This window comes from Daucus carota, chromosome 8 (assembly GCF_001625215.2).
Source record: "Daucus carota subsp. sativus chromosome 8, DH1 v3.0, whole genome shotgun sequence".
In the NCBI taxonomy this organism is placed as follows: Eukaryota; Viridiplantae; Streptophyta; class Magnoliopsida; order Apiales; family Apiaceae; genus Daucus; species Daucus carota.
Genome location: NC_030388.2, coordinates 22,241,555 through 22,261,074, shown reverse-complemented (window position 1 = coordinate 22,261,074; position 19,520 = coordinate 22,241,555). Strand labels below are relative to the sequence as shown.

Below are 19,520 nucleotides of genomic sequence, written 5' to 3'. Positions count from 1 at the left end.
ATTCTATTTGTTTAATTTAGAACAATATAAACTTAAACCATATTAATTTTCATATTTACCAATCATTCAATTTATCAATTATAATAAATTTATATAAAATATGCTTATACTTGAACTATGAGATAGAAGACAGTGGATCAAAAAAAATTTTAATTAATTCATTTAATAACATATTTTATATAATATATTACTGATGAAGTATTTGTCATGAATAGTACCCTTCTTCTTTTAACATAATTTATTGATATTGAGATTGTTATATCACATTCATTAAAAAAATTAAATAACATATGTTATATATGTGTGTGTGTTTTTTCGGATTTTTTTCCATTTCGGGTTCGGATCGGTAAAGGTCTCAAATCCAAAAAAATTCGGGTACAAAAATCAAATCCATACCCAAATCCAAATCCAAAAAATCGAATTTGATATATTCAAAAATTCGAGTTTTGGATCGGGTATCCGTCGGATCGGATTATTTTGTCATGCTTAAGATGTCTGATTCTCTTGACTATTAGTTATAACTTTTACGTATCGCCTAATAGGCTGGGTACAAAAATATTAAGATTATGGGTAAAATTTTACAGTTGTATATTTATTATTTAATTTAAATTTAAGTAGAATATTTAAATAAATGAACTATAATATTATATTGAAAGCAAAAAACCATGCTAAAAAATCACATAGGAAGATAATTGTTTAGTATAATTTGTAACAATATCATCAATAATATATTCAATATAATATAATTAAATTTTCTTTTTTAAATTTTAATATATATATATATATATATATAATTATTAAATTGGGTGTCCTTTATTTCCGAGAACCGTACTGCTTGAAATAATCAGATAAAATGATATAAAATCTAAAATTTGATTAACTAAGAAAGCGTTTTAAAGTGTTTCGATAAATATTAGATATAATAATTGATTATATTTTGAAATATAATATGTTGTTATTAGGTTGTCATAAATATTCAGGGAAAGGGAAAAAGTTGTTATGAATAAAATATATTATTTTAATTTAATAACAAATGAAGTACAAACTTTTATGAATTTCTATCAAATATTGTCTAACATCACAAAATTTACCAAACTTTTAGAAAAATGAAATGATCTATTAAAATGAAAAAAGTAATAGGTTTCACTTTTAGTTATAATATTTTTATTCATTTTTAACCTAGAGTTTAAGAATAGTCTATGGTTCATGATGATCTTGAATCAGTTATGAATTTTGTTATTAGGAAAAAATTTATTTAAACTCATATCTCAAAATCCCGCGGTATGGCTTTTGAGTTTTGATACTAAGAGGAGCTGTTTACTTAAAATAACTTTATTTTTCTAAAAAATGGTTGTACAAGTCAAATGGAGTGTAGACAAATATTCCCCCGGTGCCTAAGTTGTTACGTTCACTGTTTACACGTATTTTGAGACTTTATAAAATATAGTTTCATAATTTTTTTTTAAAAATTTCTTTTTTTTAATATAACTTTAAACATCAAATTTTTATTATAAGGAGGCATTAAAGATATATTATGGAACTATACTCTAAATGAGTCTTAAAAAGCGTTCCAAAAAGTAAAGTAAAGAAATGAGGGAAACAGAGGAAATACTAAGGTTATATTTGAAAATCTTGTTAAAATTGCTGTGTTGTTAGAAAAACGTCACTGAAAAAACTAATGTTTTAGAAATCAGATAATAATTTGATAATATTTTTGGTATTTGTATATTTTAAATTATAATATAAAATAATAATATTAGTGAGATTTGGTAGTGAAATTTATGACAACTTTTCCGTAAAAACTGAAAATCAGCTTTTTTCAGGATGTCTTTTTACCACAATTTCAAATAATAATGTCTCAAATACCACGTCTGAAAAATTGCTCTAAATATCTCCTTATAATATTACATTATTTAGCGTTTATGCCTTTTCTTTTATAAAGAAAAGACACAAAGCTTCATGTAGCGCTTACCATTCGTTTTAAACCCTATCTCATAACAAACACACCTACAAATTATAGAAATACTAACACTAGATAATTTAATGTTACTTTATCTTATGTTGAAAGCCCAAACAACAAACATCATATAAAATATGCCTTAAATGTTACATGGTGCAGGGTTTTATTCTTAAAAACACTAACTCTATTAGAGGAAAGTTCCATAGAGACCACTATTTAATATAATATTCTAGACATATTTTTAGAAAATGACATTTAAAAAATCTCAACTCCAAATAATGATATTCATGACTTTTTTTTTCCCAGAATATAAGAGCACCTGTTTTTGATAAAAACTGTTTTGGTCCAAAAACTGTTTTGGTCGAAAAACTGATGATCGACAAAACTGTTTTTAGATTTACAAAGCAAGTTTTCGTCCTCAACAAAAAAAAAACTCATATTCGACAAAACTGCTTTTAAAATTATAAACATTATGTACGGGTTGAGAGTAGTTTAAGTGATAAAGTTATACATCTGTCGTCCCCAAAATCTTGAGTTGGAATCTCATCTATATCAACACATACTATGACTATAATTATAGTGTACTCACCTATATCAATAGATACTACTCCCTCTGGTCTCTCTGGTTCTTATTATAAGGCATCACGATTTTTTGCACACAATTCTATGTGCTTTGACCACCTACTTAAAATTATTTTTTTAAATTTTTATTTTTCTGAATTAAAATATGTGATAGTATGAGTATAATTACAGTGTAATCAAAAAAACAATAATGCCAATTGCCAAACGCTGCCTAATACCGGACATACGGGATTTCACACAAAAATCATGATTGCTAAATGCAATTCAAAATTGCTTAATGCAAATCGGGAAGATTACATTGCTATCCTTCTTAATTTTTTGTGCGCGTATGTGTAAACAGGTGCCTAAATTAATGCATAGTCTAGTTTTCATGTTTAATCCTTTAATAACCTAAAACTGTAACGTGCATTGTACCTTAATTTATCCTGAATCATACATTATCTATAATAGCCCCACTGATTATTTTATTAAATTCATTAATTTTATTTTAATCATTTTAATTGTTTAATATTTGGAAGATATATTACTTTCTTAATCGGATAAACACACTTGACCCTATATTATAGGTGAGGTGTAACCACTACTTGTAACTAAATAGAGGATAAGTGATGACATTTTTGAAATAGAGTTATCTCTTCTAACTATACCTATCGTCACAGCTTTATAAATAATATTAAGTGAGAGAGCTGGTGTGTGACCCATTAGCCAGCGATAAAAAATATATAGTGTACTGATACGCAGAAGAAAGAAAAACAGCAGAGGGAGAGTCATGAGTTTAGAGCGGTAAAGAAAAACAAGGTTTGGGTTATTTAGGGTGTAGTTGTCACGTGGGTTTTGCATATAAGGCGCTCAAGAAGTACTAAGTGCTCTGTTTTGAAGAAATTCAGGCCATCATATTAAGACGTCTTAAATAGAGTATATATCCTTCGGGAGGTTTGGTTTATGTTGTTTATCAATTTATATTTGTGGTGTAAATATTATATGTTATACTAATTTTAGTTATTTATTATTTTTAAATCTCAGGTTTATAGTAATTCGTGCGGCCACACTTTTTTTTTAGACTCTTGAGTCTTGGCTGAGGTAAGCAAACTATCGTGTAGACTTAATTTGATATAACATGATTTTATTTTATTTAATATAATGATTCTGTGATATGCAAGCATGATATTTGTTAAACTTATGATCTATTTTACGACTCATGAGAATCTATATTTTTCCAGAATTGACCACAGTATGTACATGTGTGGATAATAACTTATGTGCTCGCTTGTATTTTTAATCTTGTATATATACGTGCATATTTTAAAAGTTAGTGTAATTACAAATTTATTTTGTAGCAACATATTATATACCTTCTGTTATCGAATTAAATTAATTTTAATGACTGCTTTACTTTATGTACATTATTGTGGCACTGTATTATTTTAAATTCATTAAATTATCATTGCCATTATAGTTAAATTTATTTTTCCTAGTTTCGCAAAGAACTTGAATAGTTTATATTTATTTTATTTCTGAAATATATTAGTACAATGTGGTGATTATATTCGCATATTATAGACTATAAGTTTTACCAGTTAATTATACCATGTATTTTAGCAAGTCAGTAGCCTATTTTCTTCAAAAGCTACTAAAACGTTCGGTCTAACTACTTGATTTATTGCTTATTTAATTTATTTAAAATGCTATTTAAAGTAATGAATTTTGCTTTGGTCTGATTTTATAAGTGTGTGATTATTATATATACGTGTTACTTATTTTATATAAAATCTCAGTGTATTTTTATAATTTTGGAAATAATAGTAATTAGTTTGTTATTATTATTATCATTGAATTAAATGTGAGATGTATAATAGTTATTTATATATCAGATCTCATGCCTTTTAAATTTGTTAAGTGAATTTTTGCTAAATAATTTTATTGATATGTGTAGCATATTAGTTAATAATATTTAATTAATATATAAGTCTGCTTTATTACTAAGGCATATATTTACATGATTTCCTCGATTATCAAGTTATTAGTTATTTATCTTGAATATATGTCTTTGATTACTATTAAGAGCAAACCACTGTGTTGTGTAGCAGCGTGACAGTCGCACGTACGTTGAGCTAGCTATTTAACTTTCAGTAGCGTATATATTTTAAGGTTGTGATAATGATATCCGGTATGTGCCGAATTGATACATATAGTCTTGTTAGTGTTATTATTATATTATTAGTATAAAATAGGTTGAGTTCTCTTCACTGGTTAATGTTAATAAATCTGATTTTTTTTAGATTTTAATAAGGAGTAGGCAAATCTGGTTGTGGATACTTCAGAGATAGTTTAGTATTCATATCAGGTACGGATTCTATTCTTTTCTCTCTTTTACTTAAATAATAAATATTTATGATATTTATTATTTTGACATTCTTAAAATCTCTTTTGTTATTGCACATCACTCTTTTCACTTGGCCTTCAGAATTATTGTTGCCTTGACTCCTATTGTTTCTTTTTGTTTTATGATTGTACCACTGTATATATTTTGTTCATTGAGTCGGCAACTTTTGTAATTGTTTGGGCTCTTAAACTTATCCGTGTGGGTAAATCACGGACAATGTTCACATGGAGTTCGTAGTAAAGGTGAACTAGACACCAACTCGTATCGGTGATTTAAGCATACGAGCACGTTTCTGGGGTATGAGACGTGAGAAGATCATGATCGTTATTGTTTTGTGGAATGTTTCATACATTCTTTATTTCTTCTTGTGGATAACCGAAGAAGAAATCATTGTTCTGTATTTGCTCGGTGATTGGAGTTGAGCAAGTACAGTTTTGTGTAAGAGACCCGTATTGTGTCATTTATTCATCATTGAGTCTTATTTATAGTTCATTGTTTATCTCGATTATTGTGACTTGAGGTACTTATTTGTACCCATTTATTGTAATCATTGTTTCGAGATTATTGATACTCTTTGCACCTACACTATTTTTATATTCGTACTGGGCATTGGCTCACTCTCGTTTGCTTTCTTTCCGCAGGTAATCAGGGGTAGCGGGGATCGTGATGAGTGACACCCACCTTTAGTTGCTTTCGTTGTTAGGGGCTATAATAAGACTTTAGAGCTTATATTTGTATTGATTTCAGACTTTGTTGGATTTATTATCATGGAGTTTCAGACTTTATTATCCATATTGACATTTTGGTTGTTAAATTATTATATTATTTCTGAATGAATTTAGAATTATTTAATCGTTTAGCCCCATTGTAAAAGTGGGGTGTTACATTATCTACATAATATAACTTAACACAACATTCATACTCGTATTTTTGGGTACATGTATTTATATTTTTAATATAACTAGCCCGCGTGAAATAATTCATAATTTATTATTTAAATTTTAGCATTATTTTATTAATATTTTAATATTAATGAGTTGAATTTTAATTGAATTTTATTAATCAATTGATTATACTTTGTTATGAAAATTTAGCTTTTACAATTTATTATCTATTTATAAATATTTTTCTATTATTAATATGTGATAACCTTTTTTTCCATTACTTTTAAATCAGATTTCATATTTCGTATATCTTTCTATGTATGAAAAAAGATTTTTATTTATACGGAGGTTCTTGTTAATTAAAAAAAGATATTCAAAATTAGATATTTATAATTTTATTTTTAACATCTTTGCAATTTTTTTATAAAAATATTATATGATAATATATTGCCGTGAGTGTTTTTAGTATTTAAAACTGTTTAACAATATAACCTACAAGGTGAGATTACCAAATCAAAAATTATAACTAAAATTGTCGATTACAAATTATACTCGTGTTGTCTTATTATAATATAGTAAATATATATTAGTAGTTAGATTTTCCATATCTAATAATTCATATTTATATTTATATATATTCAACTCATGTGAAAAATAAAATATGACGTATTGATAAATTATAATATGTAATTATTTCAAACATATGTAATATTATAATATGCATTTGTTATTTATTAAATTTTATATTGTATGTTTAATATAAAGTATTTTTATCGTTTATTTTTAACTTATGTAATTTAATACTTTTAATTTAAAATAAGTTATTAGTATTAATTAATTAATTCTTATCTTAGAGAAAATTATACTTTTACTCATCTATTAAAAAAAACATCCGTTGAATACTTTGTTTTTAAAAAAAATCATATATTTTATAAAATAAAACTATAATAATAAATATAAATGAAAATAAAACACCTTTTACATTGTTTTATAAAAAAATAATAAATATTATTCAGTTTTTGTGCGACAAAATAATATTATATTAAATTTATAATTTAATAGTCACAAATAAATCAATAATATATTTGACCTTATATATATGATTTAGATATACATATACTTATTTTATAAAATAAATAATATTATAATAATTAACATGATGGCCATGAGTGGTTTAGTGGGAGACTGGTATACCAATGTGTATCTTGAGCCTAGAGTCTGCTGTGCGCATAGAGTCTGTGAGAATAGTGCGCATAGAGTCTGTGACACATTAATGAGGGGTCATTCACTTAATGCATCGGAGGATATAAAAGTAATATACTAGTGTGTACAAAGCAAAAGTGATTTGCATTTAGCAACACCCCACAAAAATACAGGACAAGAAAAACCCTAGACTCGGGAACCGACTGGGATTTACCGAATTGGACTTTTCCCAAACCGGATCGGTGGATACTTTCGGCAAGTTATTTGTTACATGCCACATCCCTGATCAATGTGGGATGAGAATGAATTAGGACTAGTAAGAATCAAATTCATGATCATGTGCCAATGGACTATCCATGACTCGATTATTTTTATCTAATTCGGAACAATTAGCATAACTCAGTTTAAAATGAAAGGGTCTGTCCCTGCACAACCCCGCGTTTCGCCCTCTGTGTTCAATCATGATCATACTTGTACACTAATAGGATGCACCGATTCAAGGTACGTAAAAATGACTTTATACAAGTGCTTTTTAGCCTTTAAGTAACTTTTGTTCATGTGCATACTCTGTCTTTCTGTCAGCTTCTTTATCCAGCTTAAAGGTATTAGTACTAGAAGTTGCAGGTGTATACTTGTCAATCTTGTCATGATGCTGTTTTTTCCTGCTTGTACTCGTAGCTAAGGAATAAATTTGTGCACGTACATTTATAATTCGTTAGAAGTTTAACAAATTTAACTCACAAAACCACGGGATAAGCGAGTAACCAATTTACCAATGTTTCAATGCATGATATATCGATTATTAATTTAAGTTGCGAAGAATTATATGTGATGACATAGCCTAACTACTTCTTTCCCAAGTAAACTTGGTTCTAGTAGAGATCACTCAGAGATCAGGAGATGGAATGCAGTAGAGAAACAATATTTGCGCTTCTTTGTTATTTTTTAAGTTTAAAATGATTTACTGTTTTTACTTCTAGTTTACTGGATGTTGATCACGATCGGTTGACCAGCTTAAACAATTCAACTCTCTCCGGCTTTCGATTGAGTTAGTTCTTCTGATCCACACAACACATGTTTGCACAGACTCAGTTCCGGATCAATGTTGGGATTTGGGCACAGCCTACCTCGAATTTCTGGTCAGTGACGAAATCTTACTGATGTTAGTACTGAATTTGGGCAACTTACCTGGTTTGGCATACGTTTATATTTACCATGCTATGGAGCTTAGTATGTGTTTATTTTCACTAGTCCTGCATGATAATTAAACAAATTCATCTCACTTAAATTGTTCTCTCATCTACTAGATGAATGAAGAAATTACAGAAACATAAAAGTAATATTTTGATATCATCCCCTTAGCTGTAAACTACAGTATGGCATTTAATATTTTTCCTATATGTTGTGGATCCCCTACAGCTGTAAAGGTCAGCAGAAGATATAATTTTGTTTCTAACTTTTAATTAAACTAAAAGACATCTTGTAGGTGAACTTCTGTCCATCACAAACGACACTGTATTTTGAGGTAAAATCTAAGGATGATATACAAGATATGCTATTTTGCTATCTATGCTCATTGGCTGAAATATGCAGAAGAAAACAGTAGTAAAAACAAGAGACTCATACCTGATAGATAGATACCTAGAAGGCTAGAACTATTCAAGAAGCACAAGTTGATAAGAGGTCTGGGCCATGAGTCTGAGACTGTGACTTGCGATTGCGGTTTGTTTAAATTTATGAATTACAACTCAAGTCTGAAGAAAATCCTCGGCTTAAGTACTCTAAAATCAGGCTGTGTACTCTCCTAATCTTAAATATATTGATCTTTGGTCAATAAAATCTATGCATCGGTGTTTAAAGTGACTAATTAATCTTTCTTATATATATGTCTAAGGTGTAACTTGTGATCACATACCTATGTTTGATCTCTTTGCGTATTAATAATATATGACTCCTGGAAAAAGATGGTTAATATAAATCTGACACTGGAGATCCAATAATTGGCATAGAACATGTACTAGGTTGCAGTTACCTTGTAGAAGGCTAAGATACTTCACATTATTAAGAAAATTGAAAAACGTGGCAAGGGAATGGTAAAGTGATTGTTTTGTTTTATGTGCTTGGGTGTTCCTTATTTCATATGGATGCTAATAACAGTAAGTTTAGGAAACGATCCTGTCAAAAAACATAGGATTCCTAAGCTATAGTTATCTTAGACGCTCAGTCGCACGACTTCATAAGGTACATCTGTACATATCTTTGGCATGCAAGTGTATTGGTTGGAGATTGAGAAGGAGAAATTCATTATTTCATATATAGTCATCTGGGTCAGGGGGTGTCTGAGATTAACTGGAAATTAAATTTTGACTCCTATGTTTTTATATATCAGGTAATACTTGTGGCAATTCTTCCGCAGTTTGTAACGCTTCCTTTTCTATTTTACAAGTGCAACAGCTCAGTGCTCTGAATGATGAATTTTTTTTATGACAGGCTAGTATCATTAGTTTATACGACAAAATCTTGTAAATTGTGTTAACTATATAATAAACCGCAATTTATGAATTTTTTACATGAATTATCACAAAAGTTGGAGAGAACATACATTCAGAGAAGAAATTGAGTGCAGGTTATCGAGAGAGAACATGATAACTACTTCAGATGGAGCACAAAGCTTTTAATACTCATTTATTTATTCTTTTATATATGTCAGCTCATGTTATGAACATATGTTTATCATACCATGCCTCCTGATGAGGATTTTGGACCATGATAAGGTATCATTTTATTCTATATCCATTGCGTATGGTAATTTGATAACACAGATACTAAAGGATACTAGACAGGGTATTCTTGGAACTAGAATGAGGTGGCCAGTCACGGATAAGAAGATAATATGCGCTAAACATGGACATAATGTTATTTATATATAAAACATGCTCATGAGCTTTCTTAACAGTGTCTCCGTCTCCATATACTTGCACAGTTTTATTGACATAAAGTCACATCATGCTTAGATTTATATTTCCTAATTCATGGTAATGGTACCGTTCTTTTCTTCTTACAACATATAGGTGAGGTTTCTGCAGCAATTTCTTTGAGAAAATTTAAGAAGTGTCTGTGCTTCTTCCAGTTCCATCATATGTATCAAGTTGTTGGAGCCGTGTCCATAACAAACATTTTCTGCGAATCTGGACCCATATACTGTCAATTTCACAATGTTCGGATGTGAGGTCCTTTGCTAGTTGGCCTATTGTGTAGGAATAATTGATTGCTCTATTTAAATTTTATATCAGATATATATGTCAATATGGTAAAATAATCAGCAAGAAGAAAAGACAAGCCTGTCAAATTCAAAGGAAGAAGACAGAAGTCTTGTGCATCAGGGAGAACCAACTTTCAAAGGTAATACTATCTACTCTCCCTTTCAAATTATTTCAGATTAAGATTACACAATGATAAAAAAATAAATAATTATGTTAGATGGGCCAATGGCTTTATAATCTCCAATAATTATTTCACCCTCAAAGATTATAAATGAGAGGCTAGCCTTAATTTTAATTCTATAAAGGCCTATTGATGTGCCAAAAAACTTTATGTTGATGGTAGATATAGTGTCAGTATCCCCATGATAGGGAGAGATATAATAACAACAAGATGATGATCTGATTAAAAATTTAAGAGATCCAATGGCACATATCAGATAGAAACCAAGACAGATGACTGTTTAATTGGTTGGCCTGGTGACTGTAGGCATTGATTCCCAATCATATACATTACAAAACATTGCATGTATACTTACTTTAGGCCAGGAGTATCACCTCAGATATACAAGTAGTGGCAATACCAATTTTTACTCGCAAGAAAGATAAAAAATCTGATAAGTAATGCCATGTGGCATGCTGTAATTGGTGACATAAGATAATTGAGCTAAAATAATAGGATTTTGGGTGTGGTGAATTTGTCTATATATTGTAGAGTATTTCTATGTAGGATGGACCCAGTTGTCACGTTGAAGGGGTCTGCCAAATGGCTTCCTATAAGACAACCAAAGTTTCGTATACAAAATCTCTTCTAATCCCCTCTCAACCAATTATAACCAATCTCCCACGTGGGATTCTTTAGTGTTAGCCCCACACTTGTATTTCTTCTCACTGCTGATGATGCTATATATTCAACTATTCTCGTGTACCATCTCAGCTCATGATCTATTGATCCATAGTACTGAAACTGTACATCATTTACAGCCTCTCCCTGGTGTTCTGTTTTTGTTTCCTCAGCTGTTCACAAGGTTCATTAACCTGATTAGTGAAGCAAACACACATATAACTACCATATATCATATAGATCAAGAGTGATTATGGGTGAATCTTCAGCTTCATACATACATATGGTATTCATGTTTAATCAAGATACCTGTATTTATGTTTAGTTGAATGCATGTATCTATTTACTGTTTCTAGTTACTGATCAGCAGTTTTCTTATGACTTTTGGTTGTTTAGGTACAACATATGATAGAGAAGTGTTTGATCTTTCACATGTCAAAAGAAGAGTGCATGGAAGCCCTAAAAAAGCATGCAAATATTGAACCTGTCATAACTTCCACTGGTCTGTTCCTGATCCATTCTTTAATCTGTGTTAATTTTTGTGTTACTGTTAAAGCCATTGGAACTAGGAACAGCAACAGAAACCTGCATAACCACATATCAGCCTTTGTACGTATCGGCTGATGAACTGATCTAATAGACTTGATATGGTAAAAAAACATTTCTGTTGTCAACATCAGTGATGTCTCTTGCACAGTTAAACTTCCTAATTCAGCTTTCACAAACCTGATATTCATATACATAATAAAACTACACTTGTTTATATCAGAACAAGAGGTATGTGTTAAGTTCAAATTTCCTCTTTGATGTCTAGGAAAACCTCCTTGGAAGGTTTTGAAATCTTCTTCATCTTGGCTGATTTGATGTTGAAAAGAATGATTAACTTCTTCATATAACCTTGAAATAACTTTCTTCTCTCGCTTTGATGCCTTTTTCCCTTCGAGGAGGCAGCTTGGTCTGAAATGACATTAGGTCTACCCAAGTACAACTTGTTTTTATGTATGTTAGGTCAAATATTCCATCATTCTGTTTCTTGTAATATGTACCATCATATATTATTACCTCTCTTTTTAATGTGCTGTTGTTTTGATCCTTTTGTTTCAGCATGAAAATTAATAAGTACGACTATACATCTTGCATGAGGATCATATATAAAATGACTAGTTAATTAGAAATAAAAAATGCTTTCAAAAGAACAAGTTTCACTGACTTGGCACATGCATGCAGTGTGGAAAGAGCTGGAGAAGGAAAACAAGGATTTCTTTGAGGCTTATTCTCAGTCTCAGAACAAAGGGGATCGAATGTCGGAATCAGAAACAGATGAGATGATTCAGAAGATGATATCTGATCATCAATCTAAACGTTCAAACGATGATCAGTCCAAAGATTCCAAGGACTGAATGCATAAACATGTGTGCGAATACGCAGGTAGGTGAGAGAAAGATCTGCTGCTGTTGCATAAATAAACTTTGTTTCTTTGGATCAAGAATTCAAAATATAACAAATCTTTCACAAGGGGAACCTTGTGGTCCTTAAAATGAATATACCAATGGGGTACTAAAACTATGCCCAGTATTTACATGGTTCCAAATGCAGAATATTTCATTAGATTGATAAATGAAGCTGTTACCAATAATTGTGCGCCATGTCAGAAATAAAGAATGACACAATTAGAAAGTTTGTAGACAGTTGGAATCTTTACTCATGTACTGGAGTACTGTAATAAATTTTAATGCTGGCTAAATTCGTTTTCATTTTAATATATCTTATGAATTATGATACCTATCTCTGCCTTGACTTTTTCGAATATGGTGGCGTTTGTTTGAAAGAAGCAAACGCTGCTTCTTACTTTTGTTTTTCTTGATCCGTATCTTTTATATTTATGAGTTGCCTCCTAATATATTAAATTTCATATATATTATTTCATCTCGTTAACTAATTATAAAATAAATAATTAAAGTTCTCTGAAAAATGATTTAATTAATCATTTAAATTTTATCTTTTTCACATTTAAGCAACTGTAATAATCTAATATATTTAAATATATTTGAACAGAATATAGTTTAAAATTTCAAAATTTGATTTAAATTTTTTTATTATACTTTTGTGCTATTAACTTTCTCAATAATACTCTTCTTTTAAGGTTTGATAACTTACGTTAATGTTTGGCTTGGTTCTGAATAATAGAATAGTGTTAATTAATATAAAATCTAAAATAAAAATATTATTTATAACTTGAAAATGCGATGCACCATTTGAAAAACAGAAGGATATCATTCAAAAATTCTGTTTGATGTTCTATCATTTGTACGCGTGTTGTGGCCTCAGAAAGAAGTTGACTAACAGTAAGTTGGAAAAAAACATTAATAAGTTATATTTAACTCAAGGTTAATGCTTGATTAATCATTTTTTTTTGTCAGGAATCATTTAATCTTATTAAAACTGAAAAATTGATAATATTTCCAAAAAAAAAAAAACTAAGACCAGGGTTATCCATTTTTGTCCGATAATGTTAACTTAGTCGGATATTTATTAGATACATACTGTATTTATTGTATAAATTTAGCTTACCAGAATTAAAGAAAAGATGCGAGAATATCTTCATGAAATTTACCGAATATTAGGTAATTTCTTAGTTGAAGAAAATAATATAACACAAAAATATTTTCATGAAATTTACTTAAAATTAAGTAATTTTATAAAGGGATAAATTTATAAATATAAAATTTATCATTTTCTACTAAAATCAATAGTAGAAATAAAAGACACATTATCAAGATACAAATATCTATCACCAATTGAAAAACTACAAAATACATTATTAAGATACAAATATTTATCACCAATAGAAAAAATACATTATTAAGATACAAATATTTATCACCATAATAAAAATAAATGACACGGTATTAAGATACAAATACTTATCATTATCAACACAAGACTCCAGAGATATTATTGCCACGTACTCTCTCCGTCCTTCGTCCTTTTTTTAAGTTGTCACATTCGATGGTGTGTTGGTCAAATTGACTAAAATTTTACTGAAATTTATTAATATTTTACCTATTAACAAAATAAAAAGATATATGTCATCGGAAATAATTTTTAATCTACTTTAACATGTAATTTTTAATTTTTAAAATAATGAAAGATTAACTTACAATATTTGTTCAAAACTTAATCAGTTAAACCAACAAAAATAAAAATGTGACAACTAAAAAGAGAAAGAATAAGATTTTCACAAAACAATTGTCCCAGAAAAAACATTTTGAATAGAAAATAAAAGAGGGCCCAGGGAATATGTCCCCGCGTACCAACTCGAAAGTCGTAACGGTAGCAAACATTTTACAGCGAGCGAGAATTGAATTAAAAAGTACTCCTCCGTCCCTCCCATTTCTTATAAAATGGGTTGGGCATGGAGGCTAGAAAATATGTATAAAATAGTGGAAAAGAAAAAAAAAAGTGGGTGAAGTGGTGTGATCCATTGATTTTTAATGTATAAAAAGAAGATAGTGGAATAAAAGTAGCGTGAAAAGGAAAAAAAAATGGAGAAGTGGTGGGACCTCTTAACTATTTTTGATAAGTTTTGAAATGTAAAGAATGATAGAACATCCCAAAAAGAAAATGTAAAGAAATAGGAGGGACGGAGGGAGTACCGAATATCTCGTGATTTTAGTTGTGGGGATGTGACTCCACGAGAAGCAGCGTCTCAGTTTGTGCCATCATTTAAAAAGTGTTATACTGCTTTTGTTTTTTTCTATTCTTTTTGTGTGCGATAAACAATCGCGTAATGCACGAATTTAATAGCTGATATTTTCCATGATCTGAGCCGAAAATATACATAGCATTTTATTTATAAAAAGGTGTACTCTATTACTCTTGTCTTTTGATATATCAATAGTTGTGCTACAAGTAATTTTATTTAAAGTTCTAAATTATGATTTTATATAATATTTTATTTTTCTTTACAAACTCATTATGCGCAACCCAACCTAAATTCTAACCCGACGTAATGTAAATAGTTAGGATTCATAAACTTATTTTTACGGATTCGTTAATAATTTTAAAACTATTTGATTGAATGAGTTGTTAATACTTTCTACCATCAAAGGAGCCATGACACTCTTCGTAAATAATAAAAATCATAATATTTTTTTTTTTGGGGGTAAATGAGGGCGGCACCTCGTGTGAATTTTATAAATTAAACAAAAAAATACAACCTGGGGAGAAAAAACCACACCCAGGACCAACACAAATTTCTTAGAACACCCTCTAAGAAATTGACACAGCAACACCTAAACACCATAAAAATAATACGACCAAGCAAAATCACAAGCTGAATAATTCGATATAAAATAAAAACTATGCTCCCCTAAAAAACACATAAACAGCAACGCTGACCTGAAAAATCATGTTTCCGCTGCATTTTCACACCAAAAAAAAAAAAATGGTTGTTTGAACTTTGAAATGGTACAAAGGGAGAAGACTTGGAGCAGCTTAAAGGACAGTAGGTAAAAAAGGCTACCCTGCTTCAAACTGAACTTGGGCTCAAGATTCACATCCATTGGGGCATTCCCCTTTCAACATACATAAAACAAAGCCGTCCAAAGGTGATTATTCTTCCATTTATATAAAAAATAACCGAAAATTTAACTCAAGATCATCATTAAAATAAAGAATAGGTTACCTATTAAACACATTTATTAAGAAGCAACATATAGCTTCTGCTAAGTACCATTTCTTTTTCTTGTTGACAACACTTGCACATTTTGTCTTTAAAGAGAGTTAAGAATGGTGCCATGAGAGTATATGTTATTTGGGTTTTACTACCAACTTTGTTGTCAGCTAGTTCACCAATTACCTTCGCACATGGATGATTTGGTGGGTTAAAGAACAAGCACGGTCATATAGCTACTACATGACATTAAATCCGCAAACATTTATTAAATCTCTGTATATCCAGAGTACATTTATTAGTAACAGGCATATCATATTACACATTAAGGTCTCATACCGACATACATTGCAAGTCCTGGTTATAATGTGCATATATATTTGGAACAAGCTCATGCATTAACCTTTGGTGCCCATCCAGCAACGACATGTTCCTTTGCCGCCTTGGTCTTCTCGAAAGACGGCTTAGCAAAGAGCAACTGCAAAACAAGGCATACCAAGAGTTATGTAGAAATAGTTAGTCGATGTCCATCTTTTTCTCATATTTTTATTAAAATGCTGGAGGACTAGGCCGAACATATGCCTTACGAGACAAAAGCTTGACAATAAGCAAAAGGACAAGTTAAATTTTTCCTGTTTGCCACAGTTTCTATTCGGTGAAATATGTAAAGCAAGGTTCATAAAAGTGACAACACAGACGCCTCCATGCTACATAAAGGCCAAAAGCCATTAAGGAGCAAGGCACACGCATTATACGCCTTATGATTTTCAGTTAGTAAAAACTTAAAGGCTTATAAACACAAACCAGTAGTCAAGTATTATGTGGTGTTTAATTGGGAGAATAGAATGTAATGGGCGGAGTGAAAATAAAGGGTAAAAATGAAGGCAGGAGGGAAGATTTAAAAAAAAATGATACAAGAATTGAGAAGAAAATAGGTATGGGGGAGAATGGATCATTCCTTCCCAAATTTGGGGGCTTGAACTATAACTTAATTTGTAATAAATGGAATATGGATGGAATCAAATAATTGAACATTTACCCATAATGTAGTTCAAATCTCATTTTTCATTCCTTCCAATTTCATTTAACCCAACCAACAAAACATTAGAATTTTGTTGCTTTCAACTATACCAGCCTAATTCTCCATTACAAATTATGAAATACCCGTCTGATCCAACAGACAACCACTGTTAGTTAATATTCGATAAATTAGCTGATAAATGGAGCTAGTAATATCACCGTTTATATTTGCCTTATGGGTCAGGAGTAAGACAAAGGGTATTTATTATAGCAGAAACAGAGTGGCGTGAGAATGAGAAGCCTGTTTTGGGGGCTTGCTGTATGGGGCTTAGATTGACTGTTCTCTCTTATGTTTTTTCGAATTGTATCCTATAGTGAAGAAAAAGTCTATACTAAGAACCCAAATACATTGTACGCCATGAACTTGATTTAATAGATACCATAACCATAGTTACTAAGATCACACTGTGCAAACATTAATCTCACAAGTTACTGCTTGCACACATGTTTGCAGAACAAAAACAATTTAGCAAATATATATCCATTGATGATCTCATAAGAGTGAAATATGAAAAGCAAACTAAAGATTAAAAAGGCTAGAGTAGATTTAATAGCGTACCTTCATGTAGCTGAGGAGATTAGTCAAGGTTGAGGGAGTGGTCCAACCCTTAAAATGCCCGAGAGCAACCTCCATATGGTACAGCTTCGGTGCCAAACTCAAATCAACTGCGCAAATGTTTTCACCATTTACATATGGCCCCTACACATACTCTACCAATTAGTATAAGTTTGATTCACAATACCAAATGATGTAGTACAAACTAAAGGAGCACTTTAGTAATTAAAGACATTTTTCAGATGCGAAATCACTTACATGTGCCTTGAGGTGTTCATCAAAGGCCTTCAATTCATCAACCAAAGCCTGCTCTGACCCATCACTGGCATCTTTACTCTTCAAGAACTTAACGAATGAGGAAAATATGTTTGATCCCCTACAATTACGCAGAAAGCATAAAGTAGCCAAATGAAATTAGCATCATCAGGTCTGGACAAACAACTACTGTATGCATTAAGACCTTTGTGTCAACTCAATTATCTTGCTCCAAGGAAAAAAATTAATAAATAAGAACACAGCTGATCCTGATATAATCTATAAACACAATATTATAGCTATGAAGTAATCATTCTTTGGTATGGATGCCACATGCTATACATTCTCAAATGGTACAAATCACTAGAGCTAAAATCAAATGATACAGAAAGACAATTGGTCACCCGTTCCAAGAGACACCCGAACCAATTATTATCTAAACAAGTAAACGACACTTCCCTTCAGCATTCACAACTATTCATTTACTCCTTGTAAAAAAAAAAACTTGCAAACAATTCTATGCTCCAGTCCAGCCTTTAAAACTGCAGCTTTTTACACTGCTCTTTCTTAGTTGATTTAAACTATTACGATAGAAACAAGTTGGTCTAAACTCTAAAGTAGCTAAACAATGAGCATTTATAATTTTCAGGAGCTTCATTAGGACAACTAGACATACATTAAAACACCACAAACACACACAGTAGTCAGTAGAGGTAAGATGTAACAATGTATATATAAAAACAGAGAGAGAGAGAGAGAGAGGGAGGGAGGGAGGGAGGGAGGGGGCGAGGGAGGGTAGGAGAGGGGGGGGGGGGGGAGAGAGGGAGAGAGAGAGAGAGGGAGGGAGGGAGGGGGGCATACACAGAGGCAAACTGAGGAGGGATAGCAAGAGAAGGGACAGGGAATCTTTCTTCAAGAAGGCCAACAATGACATCAGAATCAGCTATCCATTTCCCATCTTCCCCAAATCTGATCACAGGCACCTTCCCTTCTGGGTTCGCATCCAATAGCCTACAACAATAATTCATCAAACACACACACACACACACCAAAAACAAGAAAACTAAAACCCCGACTCACCACTGAGGCTTGTTACTCAGATCAATTAAATGCATCTTATAAGGAACCTCTTTTTCTTCCAAAGTAAGAAGCACCCTTTGGCTAAACGGGCCTAATATCACCAAAAATTAAACCCCTTTAGTCCTATAATCAAAAATTTACGAAATTAAAAAACAAGCCCAACAATATAAAGATATACATACAGTCCCCAAGAACCTCAGGGGCACCAACAGCAGCCTTGACACAAACTTCAACAGCCATTTTTTCAGAAATGTTTCTTCGAGTTTCTAGTCCGGCTCAGATGATTTATGTTTTAATGGTGTCACTACGTATACGTATATAGCTTAGCTTTAGCATTTTAGTGCTCGAGTGGCGTCGTTTTGACGCTGTGTAGTATAGTGTGGTGCAGGCTGTGCGGCGTGGGCCTTGCCCTTTTATTTTTCTTTTTTCCCCCGAATGTATCCTTCTCTTTTAACTTTAATTTCGTTCAAATTTATTTATTTGCTTGACTTAAAAATTTTCAATTTTAGATATATTATACTAAGAGCACCTCGATAGGACAAATTCTTAGTTAAATATTTAAGTTACATAACACAATATTTCAATCACCTCAGGATAACAAAATCCTAATTTAGATTTTTTGTCAATCATTATGTATTTTGATTTTATTTGTCAGAATCTTTAAAAATCTATAGTTAAATAGTTGTCTCATATCAATTTTAGTTAACCTATAGTTAAATAGTTGTCAATCATTATGTATTTTGATTTTATCAATTTTT

General features: G+C 30.8%; 2 protein-coding genes across 2 annotated transcripts; one reads left to right on the top strand and one right to left on the bottom strand.

Annotated features, from left to right (window-relative positions):
- Positions 1–11,186: 11,186 nt before the first annotated feature.
- Positions 11,187–12,899, top strand: LOC108198696 (uncharacterized). Its single transcript, XM_017366474.2, has 3 exons — positions 11,187–11,402; positions 11,513–11,618; positions 12,344–12,899. Exons 1-3 carry the CDS (start codon positions 11,370–11,372, stop codon positions 12,514–12,516), a joined length of 312 nt encoding a protein of 103 aa, XP_017221963.1. The 5' UTR covers positions 11,187–11,369; the 3' UTR covers positions 12,517–12,899.
- Positions 12,900–16,035: 3,136 nt separating this feature from the next.
- On the bottom strand, positions 16,036–19,103 carry LOC108197400 (glutathione S-transferase DHAR2). The gene is made up of 6 exons (XM_017365007.2): positions 18,945–19,103; positions 18,763–18,853; positions 18,544–18,693; positions 17,686–17,803; positions 17,431–17,571; positions 16,036–16,269 (listed from the first exon to the last, which is right to left on the bottom strand). Exons 1-6 carry the CDS (start codon positions 19,000–19,002, stop codon positions 16,183–16,185), a joined length of 645 nt encoding a protein of 214 aa, XP_017220496.1. The 5' UTR covers positions 19,003–19,103; the 3' UTR covers positions 16,036–16,182.
- Positions 19,104–19,520: the final 417 nt, after the last annotated feature.